The following is a 17,672-nucleotide window of genomic DNA, read 5'->3' as shown; positions in this document are numbered from 1 at the left end:
GCTTGTTCTCAATGCTTTTACCACAATCTGTTTTAGAACATTTTATCACCCTGCCTACCCCCAAATCATGTCTGTTAGCCGTCACTCTCCTCCCCAACCCTCCTGCAGTCAGGGATCACTGACCCATTGTGCTGTCCGGACCTTTCACAGAATGAAATCAGGCCTACTACGTGGTTGTCATAACTAGCTTCTTTCACTAAACATGGTCTCGTTCTGTTATAGTCACACGGTATTGTGTGACTGTCCTGAATTCTTTCCTGTGACTAAGCAATACTCCATAGACACCCACGCACTTGGCTCCTTGGTTGTTTGCCAGACCCTTGCATTGTTTCTGAAATCGCTTGGCTCCTGTGAGCAGGGCTTTCGTGAACCTGCATGCACAGATTTTTGTGAACCTGTGTTCTTAGTTCCCTTGAGAATGTTCCTAGGAGTGGAACTGACGAATCACACGTGACTCTGTGCTTAGCCAAAGAAGAGCCTCCAGGTTATGCCCTCGTGGACTGACCCGGCCCTTAGTATTGTTCATAGCACAGATTTCTAATTGTGATGAGGTCGATGTCTATTTCATCCTCTGTCGCTCATATTTACGATACTATATCAGAAAGACCATTTTGATCCAAGGTCAGGAAGATACATTCTTTGTTTCCTCCTGAGAATTTGGTGACTGCAGACCTTCTCTCCTGGTGGCTTGTCCATTCTTAGTTGTATTGTGTACAGGAGGCCGGTCCAGCCTCGTTCTCTAGCTGAAGACTCTCCACTCAGCCTTACACCTTTGGATGAGAGGAGCATCCTTTCCCTCCTTAGCCCCTCTCTTGAGGCACCCACACTTGCCCACGCTTGTCCACGCTTGCCCACGCTTGTCCACGCTTGCCCATGCTTGCCCACGTTTGCCCAGCTTCTGTCCAAGCCACAGTTTCCATGGTACATCCTAGACACTCTCTCACCTCCATAAGATGCCTCCCCTCACCTCCACCGAGATGCAGGTTCCAAGGGCTACCTTAGGCCCTGACACCTGCCTGGGGTTCACATGCTACCTGTGCCCCCAATACCCTGTGACACTTTTCCCTCGCAGAAGCTTTGCTCCTCCTTCCTCATGAGACAGCATCCATGTCCAGTTTGCTATGCCCCACCTGAGGCCACCACCTGACCTGCAGCGCTTGTTTATGTTTGCTTTTCTTGCTTTGAACCCCACGCAGAGGTGGGCACAGGCTTGCCTCTCATGGGTACTCATTTGACAGGGAATGAGAAAGCACAGGCAAACACTCAGGAAAGCTACAGAGTCAGCAATAGAGGCAAAAGGGCCGTGACTCTAGGTCCTGAAAAGTGTGGGGGTGATGCCTTGAGGCTGGGCCAAGGAAGAGGCCTGGAAAGGAAGGGAGTATGGAGCAAGTCTACACATTAAAGCTCCGGGCTGTGCATGGGTCTTTGAGCTTTGAGGCTGGCCTGCAGCTTTCAGCAACCATAGGCCAAGTGCGTGCCATGCTTCCTCTCTGGCTGTAGTTCCCCTGACAGCCCCTCCCACAGGCCCGCAACTATATCTAGAAGTATTCTCCACAGAAACGCCTATCTTCACGCAACGAGTCATGGAAGCTATCAATAGTTGAAGCAAAAAGCTGAGCATGCATGGGGAACAAGGCATGGGGCCCTCAAGAGAGGACCTAACCCCAGAACCACCCATTCAAGGTTTCAGATTAGCCTGACTACCTTGCAGGGAGCCCTGATCAACATCTTCTGTGTTGTAATGGAGATTTGGAGAATTGTTAGGAAATACAGGGGCCAGTGGGACAGATAGGCCTGGGGGATTTTACCAAACTTTTTTCCTACCATACTTCTATCCACAGTTGGGGTCCTCGGGGAACTTTGGTGGGAAGACTCATCTTCCTGGAAGGGGCCTCCACAGTGACTCCATGGTGACTCTAGGGTGGCATGAACCATCAGGTCTTTACTGCTCTTTGTGACTTCCCCATGCTAATTAATGGCACATTGACCTGATTAGTGCCATATGCTTTTCTGTCTTGTCCCAAAGAAGCCAGAGAGCAACTGGCAGAAGGTAGATTACATCGTGGAGTTCAGTGAGTGGCTGTATTACAAGCAGTTCCCTATGAAAGATGTGATTGCCCACCTCGAGTGGGCCATTGAGATTCTGCTATCCATGAAACCCATTGAAGACTCCCCTGAGCCGGAGCCCAAGACAGAAGGTGAGGGGGATCATGTTGGCTTCTCCTGATCCACGTACTGTAGGCCCTATCTGGGCCCAGGACAGCCGGATGTAGTGGGACTGTTGTTGGGCCACCAATGTCCTCTGGTCTTATACAGGCTTGCCATCAGTTTTGGCTCACAGCAGTTAGGAGTGGGGGAAAGAGACAGAATGGGAAAGTTCCAGAACTTGTGTGAAGAAATAGCTGTAACTCCATCCAGCTGAATACAGCAGTTGAAACACACTAGGAACAAAGCAGAGCAGGCCAGCCTATGGCCTATTCTGACAGGACACCAGCTAGGCACCTGCACGGGTAGCAACCCCAAGGCCAGCGGCCCTTTGCTTCCCAGAAAATGGGTCTTTTTGACTCCTGGACTCAGAGAGACAAGTCTGGGACACAGGGCAGGCAGAGTAGAAGGTAACCCTGCTGGAGAAACTCCAGTCTGGGGCAGGCAGCAGCAGCACACCTCTAAGCACCTGGTGACGGACAGGTAGCTGGATCAGCATCACAGATCAGGAGAGGAGAAATCTAGAGCCTGCAGGAGCCTAAGCCTGTTCACGGCTCCAGACTCACTCCCACCATGCCCTGCAGGGCAGGCCTCCCCTACCCTGTCTGCCACAGGGAGTGCAGTGTCCTCGAATCTGGAGACAGTCTCCTTAGACCAGTTTCGAAGTGTGAGGCAGTTGGAGGCCCTGGCTCGTGTGCACATCCTTCGGGCCTTGATAATGTCCCCAATCTCCTCTTCCTATGAAGACGACTGCTTAATGGCTTACAGTTTCCTCAGGCGCATCTGGCAGGTGAGGCAGGCTGGAGATGGGATGCCAGACAGTTCGGGTCCCCAAACCCATCCTCCAGCCCCTGGGAGGAGACTCTGAAGGGCTTGCCGCTGCTGTTTTCTTTGTTTAAATCATCATAGCATTTTTCAAAGAAATCAGAGCCTTCCCAGGTACTCTGTGAAGGCCTTTGAGAAGCACACAGACATGCAGACTCTTTTTTTCTGCACCATCCACCTCGTGCTCTGTGCTGAAAGATAGGCCAGCATCTCTCTTGGTCCTGCCACACTTGCGTTTTGGAGGCTCCTCGAAGAGGATGCTCCCCAAACCCACCTCAGCTCTGCTGCCCATCCACCATGAAAGCTTGTAGGTCCAGGCTACTGACCAGACTTGCTCTGTCCTGTGGGGGCTCCTGGGTTTGACCACGGCTGACTAACACCCTCAGATCCAAGAGCTACCTCCCCCCAGGTGCAGAAAAGGGAAAGATACGCTCTGCTTTTTCTGCTCCAAGCTCGTATTTTCTTCCCCTCCCTCCAGATTTCCTTGATAGCAGGAGAAAAACTAATTCCAGAAAAAACTTCACAAGTAGCTAGTTCACAGTTGTTACCGCCAAAAAAGGAGAAGGAACGGGGGAAAGAGAAGGAGAAGGAAAAGGAGAAGGAGAAGGAACAGGGGAAAGAAAAGGAGAAGGAAAAGGAAAAGGAGAAGAAACAGGGGAAAGAAAAGGAGAAGGAAAAGGAGGAGAAGGAAAAGGAGAAGAAACAGGGGAAAGAAAAGGAGAAGGAAAAGGAGAAGGAGAAGGAAAAGGAGAAGGAGAAAGAGAAGGAGAAGGAGAAAGAGAAGGAGAAAGAGAAGGAGAAAGTCAAGGACATGAAACAGGTGAGGAGTGGGCGACATGGTGTACCTCACCTGAGGTGGGAGCTGGAGGGTAACCCCAACCCCACTGCATCCATGTTGGAGGTCTTTCGATTGTCACATGCCTCAGCTTCCCATTCTGTAAGGCATGTTATCCCAACCCTGGCCACAGCCTCCATCCACTGTGCCAGAGGCCGGCAGCCTGTCCTCTCCATATTGTGCCACAGGGGCATCTGTTTCAGAACTCCATGTTTTACGGTAAATCTTGCTTTCTCTCATTCACAGATCTCAACTCCAGTTCCCATCAAGCCACCTGATGATATCCCCTCCAGCATAGAAGAGTGGGCCTCCTACTCATGCCCCGAGGATCTGTTGTCTGTATTCAGGCAAGACAGGAGTGACTCCACTATTAACCCCTCAAGTTTCCAGAAGCCGGTGAGTGGATCTGAGAAGCCAGCCAGGTCTTTGCCACAGGGCTGGCAAACCCAACCTCCCTCCCTCAAAATTATAGCTTCCATTTCTGCTGAAGATATTACCAAAGAGAGACCCATGAGACAGAGGTTTCGTAGAGAGGGCTAAAAGGGAGCCGTTTTCTGCCTTTTAGCATCCACAGCCACAAGGCTCCCTCTCGTCGGCACCCTCTTTCTTCCTAATAGCTGCCAACATCTATGAGAAGCCCCATCCTGCTACATCCACACCCAGGTACACATAGTCTTGGCACTGCTTCTGCCTGCTGTCATAGCTCCACGAACTAGGCAGCAATGACCACATGAAACACAGGAACTTGGTATCAGCAGGAACTTGGTCCCTCTGGATGCTTCACCCCACCCCATCTCCACCACCAAGGCCACACAACCTCTCCTCTCTAGCAAACTCAGCACTTGTAGAGACCTCCAAGGTTATACACTCAGGGCTGTACCTTGGACTGAGCCTCACCCTGGTCGTAGAGCATAATAAATCCCTTTGGATGCAAAGTCAGACTGAGAAGTTCCATGTATTAGGACTCCATGTTCTTAGGGGTCCATGGTCCAGCCATCTTCTTCTGCCTTGTTGGGGTTTCATGGGGATAGAACTGTTTGGCATATTCTTCTCGGTCAGTACGTTGGTAGGGTTCACCCATGCTGTTTGGGGACAACTATTTTTAGTCCCTATCAATGCTGCAGTGCCCACTGCAGTGAACAGGCCTTGGTGAGCCTGTCCACTCCCCTGCTAATGAACATCATGCTGGTGGTTCCTACAAATGAAGCATGTTTATTGCTGGACCACAGTATGGGAAACTTTCCAGTGGCGATGAACATTGCCAATTGACAAATAGCATCCCAGGGTTGCCGAGCTGACATCCATCCTTGTGCTTGCAAGGGGAGCTCCTGCTGCCCACGTCCTGGCCAGCCTGTGCTAGAGTGCATGTGATGGCGTCTCCCATGGCTACAGCAATGCTGGGTGCCCTGTCGGCCTGTCCTAGCCCTTTCTCTTTTGTGATGTGGCTGGCCAACACACCGCCACAATTTAGCAAGTTTTCTTTTTCTCTTGTGGAATTGAAAAAAAATCACGGGCCTTTTCTGAGAGGGACATTCTGACTGTCCTGTATACAGTCACTTTGTGACTTGCCTTTCCTCCCATGATGGGGTTTTCTGTGTAGAAACGTTAACTTTAGTGTTACGAAAATCAGGAATCTTTTGCCCTGTGACTGGTGCTTCCTTCTGTCCTTTTTTTTTTCTTTTTTTTCCTTCTGTCCTTTTTGAAAACAAAACCAAACAAACAAACAGTTTCCTTTCCTGAGGTCAAAGATAGTATCCTCCCCCCTAAGGCACAAATACCCGTCACCTGTATAGCCTAGTATCAGATTCAGATCGAGTCTACCTTATATGGTTTGTGTGGACAGGGGCCAGGAACCACTCAGGCTTGACACTAATCCTGGGAATTAGCTGGGTTTTTTTTTCTCCCCTAGATAGCCAGCTGTATACATATATGAAGAAATTCTGTATTTGGTGGATCATGAGTTTTAATTGGAAAAAAACTAAATGGAATATGAAATTAATCAATTAATGGTTGCATCTCTTGTGCGGATTGTTAACAATACTGTGGTGCTGACAGCCATGGCATTGCATATGGCAAAGCAAAACCTGTAATGACAGATAGGGAAGAGGGTACCCCACACACTTGTAAAACCCTTGCTGAGTGCTGGCATGCAGGCAAAGCTGGGTGTATTAGCTAACTTTTCTTGCTGTTGTGACCAGAATACCAAAGCAACTTAAAGGAGAAAGCATCTGTTTTGGCCCATGGTTTGAGGGTACAGTCTACCCTGGTGGGGAAGGCACAGAAGTAGGAACTTGAGGCAACTCATCACAACCATCAGCATTCAGGAAGCAAAGAGAAATGAATGGTCCATGCCAAGCCAGCCTCCTCCTCATTATGCAGCCCATGACCCTAGTCCACGGCATGGCCCCGCCCATGACCCTAGTCCATGGCATGGCCCTGCCCATGACCCTAGTCCATGGCATGGCCCCGCCCATGACCCTAGTCCATGGCATGGCCCCGCCCATGACCCTAGTCCATGGCACGGCCCTGCCCATGACCCTAGTCCATCGCATGGCCCCGCCCATACTTAGCGTGGGTCATCTCACTTCAGTTAATCTAATCAAGATAACCCTTTACAAAAGAAACCCAGAATCTCTAACCTACTCTAGATCATCTGTCCTAGGCATGCCCAGACTAGTCTACCAGGTGATCCTAATCGTGCCAAGCTGACATCAGCATTAGCCATCTCTCTAGGGGACTAGTGTGTTACCCCTGCCTGTGACTACACCCATTTGCTATGTGTTGCTGCAGACGTACAGTTTGTACTACATAGACCATTTGGTCAAAGCCCTGCAAAAGATGTACCTTCACGAGCTCAGCATCCCGATCCTGCAGCTGGCTGTGCTCATTGCAGATGTTGTGGTGGAGAGCAAGAGCCTCACAGACCTCTACCACCTGCGGTTGGTATCTCTCCTTTACCTGAAGTGGTGAGAGTGGCAGTTTGCCCAAAGCAATATAAAAACAAACAGCGCCTTAGATATTAATTCTGTAGCTAATTGTATAAATAATAAATGCCCAAGACAGCCAGACAGTGAAATGGTACCTTTATTGTAAAACTTTACCTGCTCCTTAGAGAGTACCTTTTTTCCCCAGGAGACACATACTGGGGTATTTAAGGATCAAGGGACACTATACTTCCCATCAAGGGTCTAGGAGGAGGAGAACTGGGGGAGACAGTGGTAAAGAGAACATGTCGACACTCAGGGGAGGAGGAACACACAGATAACGCTTGAGTGTGTCTGCATGGCTACAGCCAAATGAAGTGCTTTAAACAAAACCTCAGCTGAATTTCCTGCTGGAGGCTACGGCAGGGTTTGGCAGGGCCCATATGGGTACCTGGCTGTTAACCTCTAAAGATGTCCCAAAATGTACCCACAGGGAGTAAAGTATGTGAGTGAGTGACAGGGAAATTACCACCTGAAGTTTCACAGAACCACCTAGCATGTTATATATATATATATATATATATATATATATATATATATATATATATATATATATATACACACCAAAGTACATTTGCTTTAGTTCCCCAGCCTTGATTAAGCACCCCAATCCAGGACCGCTCTCTTTGGAGATGACTGCATCAGTGCCTCATCCCTCCCCGCCTTCCCCCTCAGACTTTTACAGGTGTGCTCTGACCTGAGGTTGCACAACGCAGCAGCTCATCATGAAGAGGTGGTTGGACAGACATACATTGGGGACATGGAGCAGGCCAGGTGTGTGCAGCGCTTGCTTCCGGGTGTGGGACTCCTCTTTGCAGCGAAGTAATATCCAGGCTGTTTAGGACAGTGCTGAGGAAACCCTAGCCCCAAGCTGTGGCTCCTCTCAGTCCCAGGCCCATTGCAGCTACTGGATCCTTAGTCTGGGCTTGGAGGTCCTGGAGGAAGTTTCTAGGGAGGAGCACCTGGGAGGGCAGTGCAGAGAGAAGTATGAGCATCTCTTCCAGGGTTTTCATGGCAGGTTTGGGGACTGCCAAGCCGTGGGTGCTCCGCAGAGGAAAGGGAAGAGGGGGCAACAGGACAGGACCGGGACGGCTGTCCTTCACCAGTCCCAGACTCCTCCCAGGGGGTGCTGGAAGTGATGGCACTGAGTGACACACATATTTGGTTTGGGGTTTTGGGATTACTCTGAAGCTCTTGTGGTTGGTTGATAGTAGGCTGGCCAACAGTTAAATTCACCAATTGCAGATTTTGTAGCAATCCTTTTCAGACTTAGAGACCACCTAAGAATACATAAGAATGTATACATAGTCATATTATTGTTGATTGTTGCAATGTGGCTCACACACACACACACACACACACACATAAATTATATGATCATTATGCGAATTTTAGAAAACAGGTAAGGGAGAGAATAAATGTCAGTGCGGGCCCCATCCCTTGGCAGCAATCCCCCGGGGTTTCGCCATCGCACGCTGGATCAGTCATGAAAATGTAATTCCACTGCATACACTTTTCCCTCTGCAGCCTTTGGCAGTGAGTATCTGTCTGCAAAACCATTTTTTGTGTTCTTAGCATAGTCATTTGTCTGTGCATTCCTGCACTGACTGGGAGATGTTTGCTGAGGAGGTTCAGAAATGCAGCCGCCAAGCCCTGGAGAGGCGCCTGCCTCTGCCTGCTCTTGGGTTCACTCTGAGAACCTGCTGTGCGGTATGGGAGGCACTGCAGGTGGGCTGCAAAAGAAGAAGGTAACCGAGACTGACAAGAAGGGTTGGTGCCAATGGAGATGCGAGGGCTGGAGATGCAGAGAGCCCTCAGTTTCAAGAGAGCATGCAGCCAGGGAGTCCTGGGCAGTTGGATGAGCAAGACTTTTGGGGATCTGTGAAGGGACATCATTGGGGTGAAAGTGTTGGATGCTCTGATGGGAAGAACCGTTGTACGAGTGAGAATTTGGCCAGACTGGGTTGAACGCTGTGATGCACTGGCCCACCTCCCAGGGGACCACTCTGGATGTAGTATGGTGGGTGACTCAGAACTGAGGTAAGTGGTGAGGGAGGAGGAGCATCTTGGGTAGTGGGGCTACCTCGCTGCTCTGTGGGAAACCCTGAGTGCTAAGTGGCTTTTACCTATTTGGAGAGGTACCAGAGGCAGGTCTGCTCTTCATACATTTGGCTTGAGAAGCTCTTTAAACTACACTCAGCTTGTCAGACAGCTGCAGAGAGAACGGGTGGCTGGTGTGGTTCCAGGACCCAGGCTGCTGCCCAATTGGAGACTGGCTTTCGTAGTCGTGTGTTGACTTAGTTTGGGTTTTGGTTGCTGTGAAAAGACACCATGACCCCGGCAAAACTTATAAAGGAAAACATTTGAGGTGGCAGCTTACAGTTTCAGAGGTTCAGTCTATTATCATGGCGGGGAGCATGATGCTGTGTAGCAGACACGGTGTTGGAAAAATAGCCAAGTGTCCTACATCTTGCAATAGAAAGTTGACTGTAGTGACACTGAGCGAAGCTTGAGAAATGAGACTTCAAAGCCCGCCCCCACATTGACACACTTCTTGCAACCAACAGGGCCACACCTACTCTAACAAGGTCATGCCTCCTAATAGTGCCACTCCCTTTGGGGGCCGTCTTCTTCCAAACCACCACGTGTGTGAATCGCGGCTTCTCCTGGTTGTGTTAGCATATGTTTCTTTGACTTTAAACGAAACTCACCAATGTCACCAGCCATTGCAATTCTTTTGTTTCACGATGTTATTTCACTTCATCTAGCTGCCGAAAAGATATTGCATTTAAGAAAGAGAGGAACAAGGAACCTGTGATAGAAGAAAGCCAGCCAGCCCTTTATGAGCAGCTGGCTCCAGCCCGTTCTGAAGAAATGAAGCCACTAATAGCTCAAGACAAGGTAGGCTGCCACTGCCTCGGTGGGATCCACAGACCAATGGTGACACTGACTTAGCCTGACTCTGCCACAGTGGGGTCCAAAACCTAGAGGTGATATCAGCTTGGTTGCAGTGTAGGCATGGCCTGAGTCCAAGAGCCATCATTGATTTCTGAAGTGCTCACTGCATATGCTCTTTAGGTATGGTTTTTATGGGAAACACAGAGATCTGACCAAGTTTGTCCTACCCTGGGACTCTGAATTTCCTCAGGGAAGGCAAAAATCATATGTAAAACAGATAACCTGGGGCCTGAGCAGCAACTTAAAGCATCAACAGGCTGGAAATACAGTGTTATTGTTTACCCTAAACTATTTAAGGCCTTGGGCTCAGGCCAGGGGAAGGAAAATGGGGGAGGATTTCTTCCAAGAAGAGTACATCCAAGGGGGTCTGACTAGACTCCCGCTGTCCTGTCACCAACTGGCTGTCTTCTTCAGTCCACAAACAGGAGAAAAAGCCATCCCAAAGAACCTTGGTTCCTCAGAGTGCCAACTCTGTGAGCCTGTTAAAGTCAGTACTTGGGGCATAGTGGAAAGTACCCAACATGGGGTTTATTTTGGGACCTGAACTCAGAACAAATGAGGGTCAAGGACTCAGCGAGCCATCCACAAGGGGGGTAGGGGATGCTGACAAGTACACAGGAAAAGGAGAGAAGAGCTTATCACGGTGGGACACAGACTAGAGGCAGAGTCTCTTAGGGACATGGTGTCTCACAGATTTTGAAGATAAATGGAGAGACTGGCAAGGGCCTGGATGGAACATCCTACCCCCAGCTGTGGATGCTCAAAGGGGAGGTTCTACTGGAGCTGGATCTGTACCAACCAGCACGGCTGCTCTTGGCAGAGGCCCAGCAGACATTCCAGGTAACAGGACTCACCCATCCCCATTAAAGCCATCTTGACCTGGGCCTGAACTCTTCATATGTATTCTTACTCCTCATCTAAGGACTTTCAGAGGCACCTGGCTTCTCAGAGTCTCCACTGAGTCCCCCAAAAGGCTTGAGTTAGCATCCTTCCACAGAACACTGCTCAGGGGCCTGCTCTCTATAGACTTGGGGGCTTTGACTGTTTTTCTCTAAGGAGATGCTTACTAGAGGAACTTGCACCCAGACCTGGGGACCCAGTACCCACTCACTCCCTAGATTGACGTTTTTTGAGTCTCAAGTTCCAAACTACACTCGGCAGGGATTCTTCTCTCCTGGACTCTGACCCCAGTGAAAAGCTGACCTTGGACAATCTGGATGGAAGAAGCTATTTGTGTTGTCTGCTCTGATGATGCCATTCTCCCAAGTTACAATCCCCATGACTCCCCCAAACCCCTGCAGACAGACTTCGAATTGCTGTCCATAGGAGGATGAAGCCAAGATCCTGACACAGCCAGCCTGTGCTTGTTCTGAAGAATTTAAGGACTAGAGGAAAACTCAGCAATGACAGAAAAAAAAAATCAGTATTACCAGAAAGCTGTGAGCCCAGGCCCTGGTCCATACAGTGAGAGCAGGGGTGCAGTTACCAGAGAGGGGTAGGCATGTAAGTAGCAGGGGTGTGACAGATGTGCAGGTGCTGGAGTGTGGGAATAACTATGCAGATGTCAGGGATGAGAAAGATGTGCAAGTGATAGAGACAGGACAGATGAACAGATATAGGGAAGAAGTCAAGGGTGAAGGCGTTGGACAGGGAAGAGATGCGCAGGTATCAAAGAAAGGGGGCAGGTGAGGAGGTGTTAGGGAAGGGAAAGATGTAGACGACTAGGAAGGAACAAGTCAAGCAGACAGATGTTCAGGTGCCAGGGAGAGAGTGGAGTGTCTTAGTTAGGGTTTCTGTTGCTGCAATGAAACATCATGACCAAAATACAATAACCGCATTGGGGTGGAAAGGGTTTATTTGGCTTACACTTCCACGTTGCTGCTCATCATAGAATAAAGTCAGGGCAGGAACTCAAACATGGCAGAAACCTGGAGGCAGGAGCAGATGCAGAGGCCGTGGGGGTGAGTGCTGCTTACTGGCTGGCTCCCCGTGGCTTGCTCAATCTGTGCCCAGCCACCAGCACCACTCAGCCCCAGGATCTGTGTACTAGAAACCTGGCCTTGGTTGGAGATGATCCTACTTGTGTGCTAACCTTATTCTCTGGGCCCATTAGGCCCCTGACTCTCCCACCTTGGAGCTCGGCACCCTCCTGACAGGATCTGGTCCAGAATCTAGAAATACTCTTGTATAGAAGGTGGTCACCTTCTACCCTCAGACAGCCAGTTTGTCCTGTGATCTGGAGTCCAGCATCCTCTCTCACCACCAGCGCAAGGAGGTTCAGGGCACAGAGTCCAGGTGGGACAAGTGTTGGGCAGGATTGCAGGCGCCTGGTCCAGCTTATCCCACTGACCAATGAGATTTGAATATGTGAATAATCTCGTGAGCCACCCTGACAGGGATGCTCACATCGCTCCCAGAACTTGCCTGTGTCTGGTCCTCATCACAGAGGCCTGATAGCACCCCATGGCTCAGCGGGGTTTGTGAAAGCGACCTGTCTGTCTCTGTCTGAGCAGACACACGACTTCACATTTTCCCAGAAAGCAATGCTCTGTACTTTCCTGTTGTGAGGACAGCAGTGTCGGGCGCTGTATGAGTCTTCACCTTCCCTTGGTGCTTAACATAAATTGCATTATTCACCCTGGTATTTGGCACACAACTGCCCAGGATAGATGAGGTTGGATGCTGTGAGCTGATGGAACCTTCTGGACACCAAGTACTCTCTACATATAAACTTGCCCTTGGGCTTTGACTCCAGGAAGTCTTATGCAAAGAGAGATCAGAGCCAGCAAGAACCTGGGAGGACTAAGGAGCTGGCCTTGTACTGCCCAGATATCTCACCACACACCCTCCTCCAAAGAATACCCTCCAGCCCGCATTCAGGCCTGGATTTCCTCAGGTCCAGGGAGAACCACCACGGGTTGTCTGTTGATTACCTGACCAGCTGAGTAGAGCTACTGACAAGTCCATGTATGCTGTCTCAGTTAGGTTGTCTATTGCTGTGACGAAACACCATGACCACAACAACCCGAGGAAGAAGGGTTTATTTGGTTTACACTTCTATATCACTATTTATCAAAGGAAGTCAAGACAGAAACTCAGAAAGGGCAGGGACATGGAGGCAAAAAAATGTTGCAGAGGCCATGGGAGGATACTACTTACTGGCTTGCTCAGCCTGCTTTCTTGTAGAACCTCAGGCAGCAGGGCTGAAAGGCACTACCAGTATGCCCCAAATCCTTTGCCGGCTGAGTCCCATGACTCCTGGGCACACTTGGCATGTCTGAGGGCTATCACTCCCAACTAGTGCCTATGCCCACTTGCGTGGAACTGACCATCTATCTATTGTATATTGTCTATTCCTGCTTTTAGGAACTAGGTGATAACTGTTCAGAAGCACAGTGCATGTTGCTTCTAGCACAGTTGGCCAATAAAGAAAGGAACCACGGACAAACTATGCTCATAATTGAGAGGGCCCAGCAGCTAGGTGGAGCTGAAGAGTTCTGGTACAAATCAACCCTGACTCTGGCTGAGGCCATCTTATCCTCTGCAGATGATGAAAAAGAAATGTCAGTGAGTCGCGGTGCCCGGTGGACAATGAGGGGGGCATGGGGGAGGGTATGTGTTGAGGTCTTGTCCCCGGGCCCTGCTGAGTGACTTGGTGGCGTGTGATCATCACATCCAGGTTTGCAATCTGTTTCGGAAACTCATAAATACTCTCAAGATCCTCCAGCATGAGCGGCCAAACCGAGTGGCCCTGCTAGAATTCTTCATCATGGAGCTGGAAGCCAGGTAATGATGCCTTGTGTACCAAAGCTATGGCTGCTTTCCCCACACATTCCCTCTCATGCTATACGTGCCAAACCCAGGAAGGCTTAGACTCAGTGGAACCATGAGTCCCTTCCCTGCTCTGTGTGCCCCATGCATCCTCAGCTTCCTCTACTATGTGCCTCAGAGGAGTCATGGCTTCCTCCCAGACAGCCCACATTTCCACAGTGTCTTTGCAATGACTCCTGGAGCCTCTGGTCTCTGTCAGAGAACCCCTCCACCACCACCGCTCCCACCCCAGCTCTTCCACACATGCCAGTACAGACTTCAAGTCCCATCACAGGCCCTTTCCCGGGAATCCTCTGAGCTCACTGACCACAGATGCAGGGATCCTTGTCTTCTCTAATTCCTCTCTGGAAAGTGCTGTACGCTCTGGGTCCCGATGTAAGTCTGTAAGCAGGCCCACATCAGCATCCTTTTCCCGTTTTCCAGGGGTGAACTCAATACCTGGGTGGGATTGCTAGATTCTAACTTCACTGATCCAGGGCCATGGCTGCATGACATCAATCTTGGGACAGAAAGTCTCATTGGTATTTGATTCAGTGTCCCTGAGTGGGCCCTGGGCAGAAGAAGGGTTGCTGTGGTCTTGGGCTTTTGAATCTGGTGTGGAAAACTTCAGTCTCCACCATCCTGAGAAGTTGCCTGTCTAACAGGTGCGTGGAACTTCAAACTCAACTTGCCTGCAACCTGGTGAACAAAGAACTTTTTGAGTACCCATTTTTGCTGTTAGACCTGGAGAAGCAGTTGTTGGAAGTCCAAGAAAACCTTATTCTCTGTGGCTGCAGGAAAAAATATGTCGACTTAAAACTAGAGCATGCAAGGATAAAGAAGTAAGGGCATCATCACCCCCTCCAACCACACCACTAGAGCTGCTGGAGGCTCCACCCTCTGAGCAGGGTCCACCTTTGAGCTCCCACAGTCAGCCCCTCCCCTCCTCAGCCCCAGACATGACCAGACCCAGCTCCCTCCCCATCCTCGCTGCCAACTCACCCCTGCCATCCTGCAGGGTGGCACAGCTGTGTTTTTCAATGGCTGTGCTGCTCTCCTCTCACGGCAGCCCCCAATGCTTCTCACAGTGTCTCTGCCCACTCTGGGTGCCCACAAGCTCTTTACACATGAGCAAATCCTGTGTAGGTATGAGCCTGCCTTCAGGAGTCATGATCAGCCAACGCCCAAGTCACACCCATTACTCAGGGCACCATTGTGGGCCCCCAGGGAGGCAGGAAAGTAGGTGACTGAGCCAGCAGGTGGAAATTGGTGCGTTACTTCATCAGACACCTCTCAGGCAGAGATTCCTTAGAAATGACATATACTCTGTCATTCCAACTGTTCAACATCGTGTTTTAAAATGTATTTATAAGGCTGGAGAGATGGCTCAGTTGGTAAACCACTTGCCTTGCAAGTCAAGGGCTTGAGTTCATTCCTCAGAACCCATATAAAGAAGCCAAGAACGGTGGTGTGCATTTGTAATGCCAGCACTGGGGAGACAGAGACAAGTGGATCCTTGAGGGATGCTGGCTAGCAGTCTAGTCTACTTGGTGAGTTCTAGCCCAGTGCGACACCCCGTCTCCAAAGGATGGATGACACCTGAGGGACAGTGCCAGGGTTGATCTTTGACCTACACATGCACATACATGTACCTGTGCACAAAAATGAACAAATCTACATACACATTGAAAACAAATAAATAAAATTTACTGAAAATACCTTTTGTGTAAAACACATAACTGTAAAAGTTTAGGTACTGATAAAATGTATATAATAATTATGTAGAAATTAAGTATTATAATATTATATAACATATAATTATAGTGTGTTATATAATATATAATATACTATATTCCTATATATGTATGGCATACTATATATATCCCATCTATATGTATTATAAGAGACATAATATATTAATTATCTTTAATATCTTTGTTCTAAATTCCACTCTTATGTTATATAAAGGTTATATGCTGAAAGGGAGAAAAATGAAGAACAAAAAACTGCCTATCGCCTGGAAGTGTATGACTTGTCCCAGAAGGCTATAGCTGAGGAAGAAGAACAATTTCACAGAGTCCAGGGGATACTGTCACTTCATGATGTAAGTATGAGCCTGCACTTCGCAGTCATTTCTGTGTACAGGACAGCACTGCCTGACAGATAAGATCTTAAAACAAAACCAGCCAAGCACGGTGGGGCTTGCCTGCAATCCTAGCACTTGGGAGTAGCATGACTAATAAAAATCAAGAGACAGAAACTGGGACTCAAACTGAAGGTCAGAAAAGCAAAACAGCCAACCACTGGCTCTTACCTCTACCTCAGTCCAAAATGGCAATCTTGCCTCCAGGACTCTCAGAAGGAGACTGTGTGTGAGAGCTGTCTCCTCCTGTCTTATATTCCTCCCTAGTGCTGGGATTAAAGGCGTCCACCACTACAACCCGGTTTCTGGGGCAAACTAGTGTAGCTAATGGGATTAAAGGTGTTTGTCACTACTGCCTGGTCTGTAAGGCTAACCAGTGGGGCTGTTTTACTCTCTGTTCTTCAATCAAGCTTTGTTTATTAAAATATAAATAAAATATCACTACACTTGGGAAGCTGAGGCAAGAGGATGGGAGTTCCAGGCCAACCTAGTGAAAACAAAAAAATGCCTATTGCCTGGAATAGGCTCCCCAGTGAGGCCCAGTCCTATAAAACCACACACACACACACACACACACACACACACACACACACACACCAGTATACATTTTCACAAAACCCATATACAAGGACTGGGGACCAAGTTCAGTCGGGAAAGTTGTAGGTATTCTCTGGGCCTACTGGGCCTCAGTGCCGTCCCCAGATCTGATCCAGAAAGTGGAAATTCTCTTGTATAGAAGAGAAGCTCACCTTCTACCCATGGAACCTTTGAACCCATATAGCAAAGAAGTAAATGTGCTGACTGTGCTTGTCATCCCTGCACTGGGGAGGAGACGGGGGATCCCCGGGCTCACTGCTAGGCATCCTGGCATGCTCGGCAAGGTCCAAACCAGCAAGAGACTGTGTCTCCAAACAAGTCGGATGGTTTCTACAGGACAGCTCCTGAGGCTGTCCACTGGCCTCCGCATGAATGTCCACACACATGCCCATACATGTGCACTGAGCATGCGCACATATACAAGCACCTACATACATTATATACATACTTGAATATACACATATCACAGAGCACAAAGCACCTGATTTTCACTTGTTGGCCAAGATAGAGTGACAGTAATCAGACTCTTGCACCGACACAAAGCAATTAAAAAAAAAGAAGAGACAGAATACAAGGCTTTTCAAAACCCCATACATCAACCATGCCAGTTAGTGATCCCTGTGCTTAAGTCCCAGCTAACTGCAGCTACAGAGATGTAACCAGGTAGAGCCTAGATGAAGACCTGAGTCAAGGAGATTGAGTCCTGAGAGTCTAGAGAAAAGAAGGCAAAACAGAGCCCACGGAGAATGCTGTTCACAGACGTCTAGGGGATACCCCCGAGTGCCTAAAGACTAGTTACCGGTTCATGAAAGAAGGAAGCTGCCCAAGACTAGGAAAGAACCACACGGAAGGATTACAGAAAACACCCTGGTGCTGACCGGGGGGTCACGGAAGTGGGGTGGGAGGGGCTCTAAGACCTCAAGATAGTGAACAGAGAGCACAGAGGGCCTGACCTCAGAATTTGGCAGTAAGTAAGTAAGTGAACCCTACCATGCAGTGCCTACAAGAAGGCCATTATGGACATAAATACAGAGATTAAAAAAAAGACAAGTCAAATGCTGGAAGGAATATCCCATGCAAAGGCTGATCGAAGGACAACTGCAAACATCAGCAGGGATGAAAAGATTTACCGCATAGAGGAAACTAACCAAGAAGAAAGCTAACCTAAACATTATGACCATGATAGGAGAGCTGTAAAAGCAAACATTGGTCTTTAAAAAATTGTTAAATCTATCAGAGCCAAAAGCTTCAGTGTCCTTCTCTTCAATTATTAGTAGAACAAGTAAACATGAAATCAGCAAAGAATGAGAAGATT

At 48.9% G+C, this 17,672-nt stretch overlaps 1 protein-coding gene across 1 annotated transcript in view; it reads left to right on the top strand.

The window, feature by feature from the left end:
* Cfap46 (cilia and flagella associated protein 46) overlaps positions 1 to 17,672 on the top strand; it is a 95,122-nt gene that overhangs the window by 51,248 nt on the left and 26,202 nt on the right. The window contains exons 28-39 of the mRNA XM_075974885.1: positions 2,027 to 2,198; positions 2,790 to 2,995; positions 3,509 to 3,850; positions 4,112 to 4,261; positions 6,656 to 6,804; positions 7,525 to 7,623; positions 9,618 to 9,750; positions 10,501 to 10,647; positions 13,174 to 13,374; positions 13,487 to 13,593; positions 14,283 to 14,459; positions 15,586 to 15,721. Coding sequence (XP_075831000.1) covers positions 2,027 to 2,198; positions 2,790 to 2,995; positions 3,509 to 3,850; positions 4,112 to 4,261; positions 6,656 to 6,804; positions 7,525 to 7,623; positions 9,618 to 9,750; positions 10,501 to 10,647; positions 13,174 to 13,374; positions 13,487 to 13,593; positions 14,283 to 14,459; positions 15,586 to 15,721 — 2,019 coding nt within the window. The remainder of the gene's footprint in view (positions 1 to 2,026; positions 2,199 to 2,789; positions 2,996 to 3,508; positions 3,851 to 4,111; positions 4,262 to 6,655; positions 6,805 to 7,524; positions 7,624 to 9,617; positions 9,751 to 10,500; positions 10,648 to 13,173; positions 13,375 to 13,486; positions 13,594 to 14,282; positions 14,460 to 15,585; positions 15,722 to 17,672) is intronic.

This window comes from Microtus pennsylvanicus, chromosome 5, assembly GCF_037038515.1.
Source record: "Microtus pennsylvanicus isolate mMicPen1 chromosome 5, mMicPen1.hap1, whole genome shotgun sequence".
NCBI lineage: Eukaryota > Metazoa > Chordata > Mammalia > Rodentia > Cricetidae > Microtus > Microtus pennsylvanicus.
The sequence above is the reverse complement of the archived record's forward strand: the minus strand, read 5'-3'. Positions and strand labels throughout refer to the sequence as shown.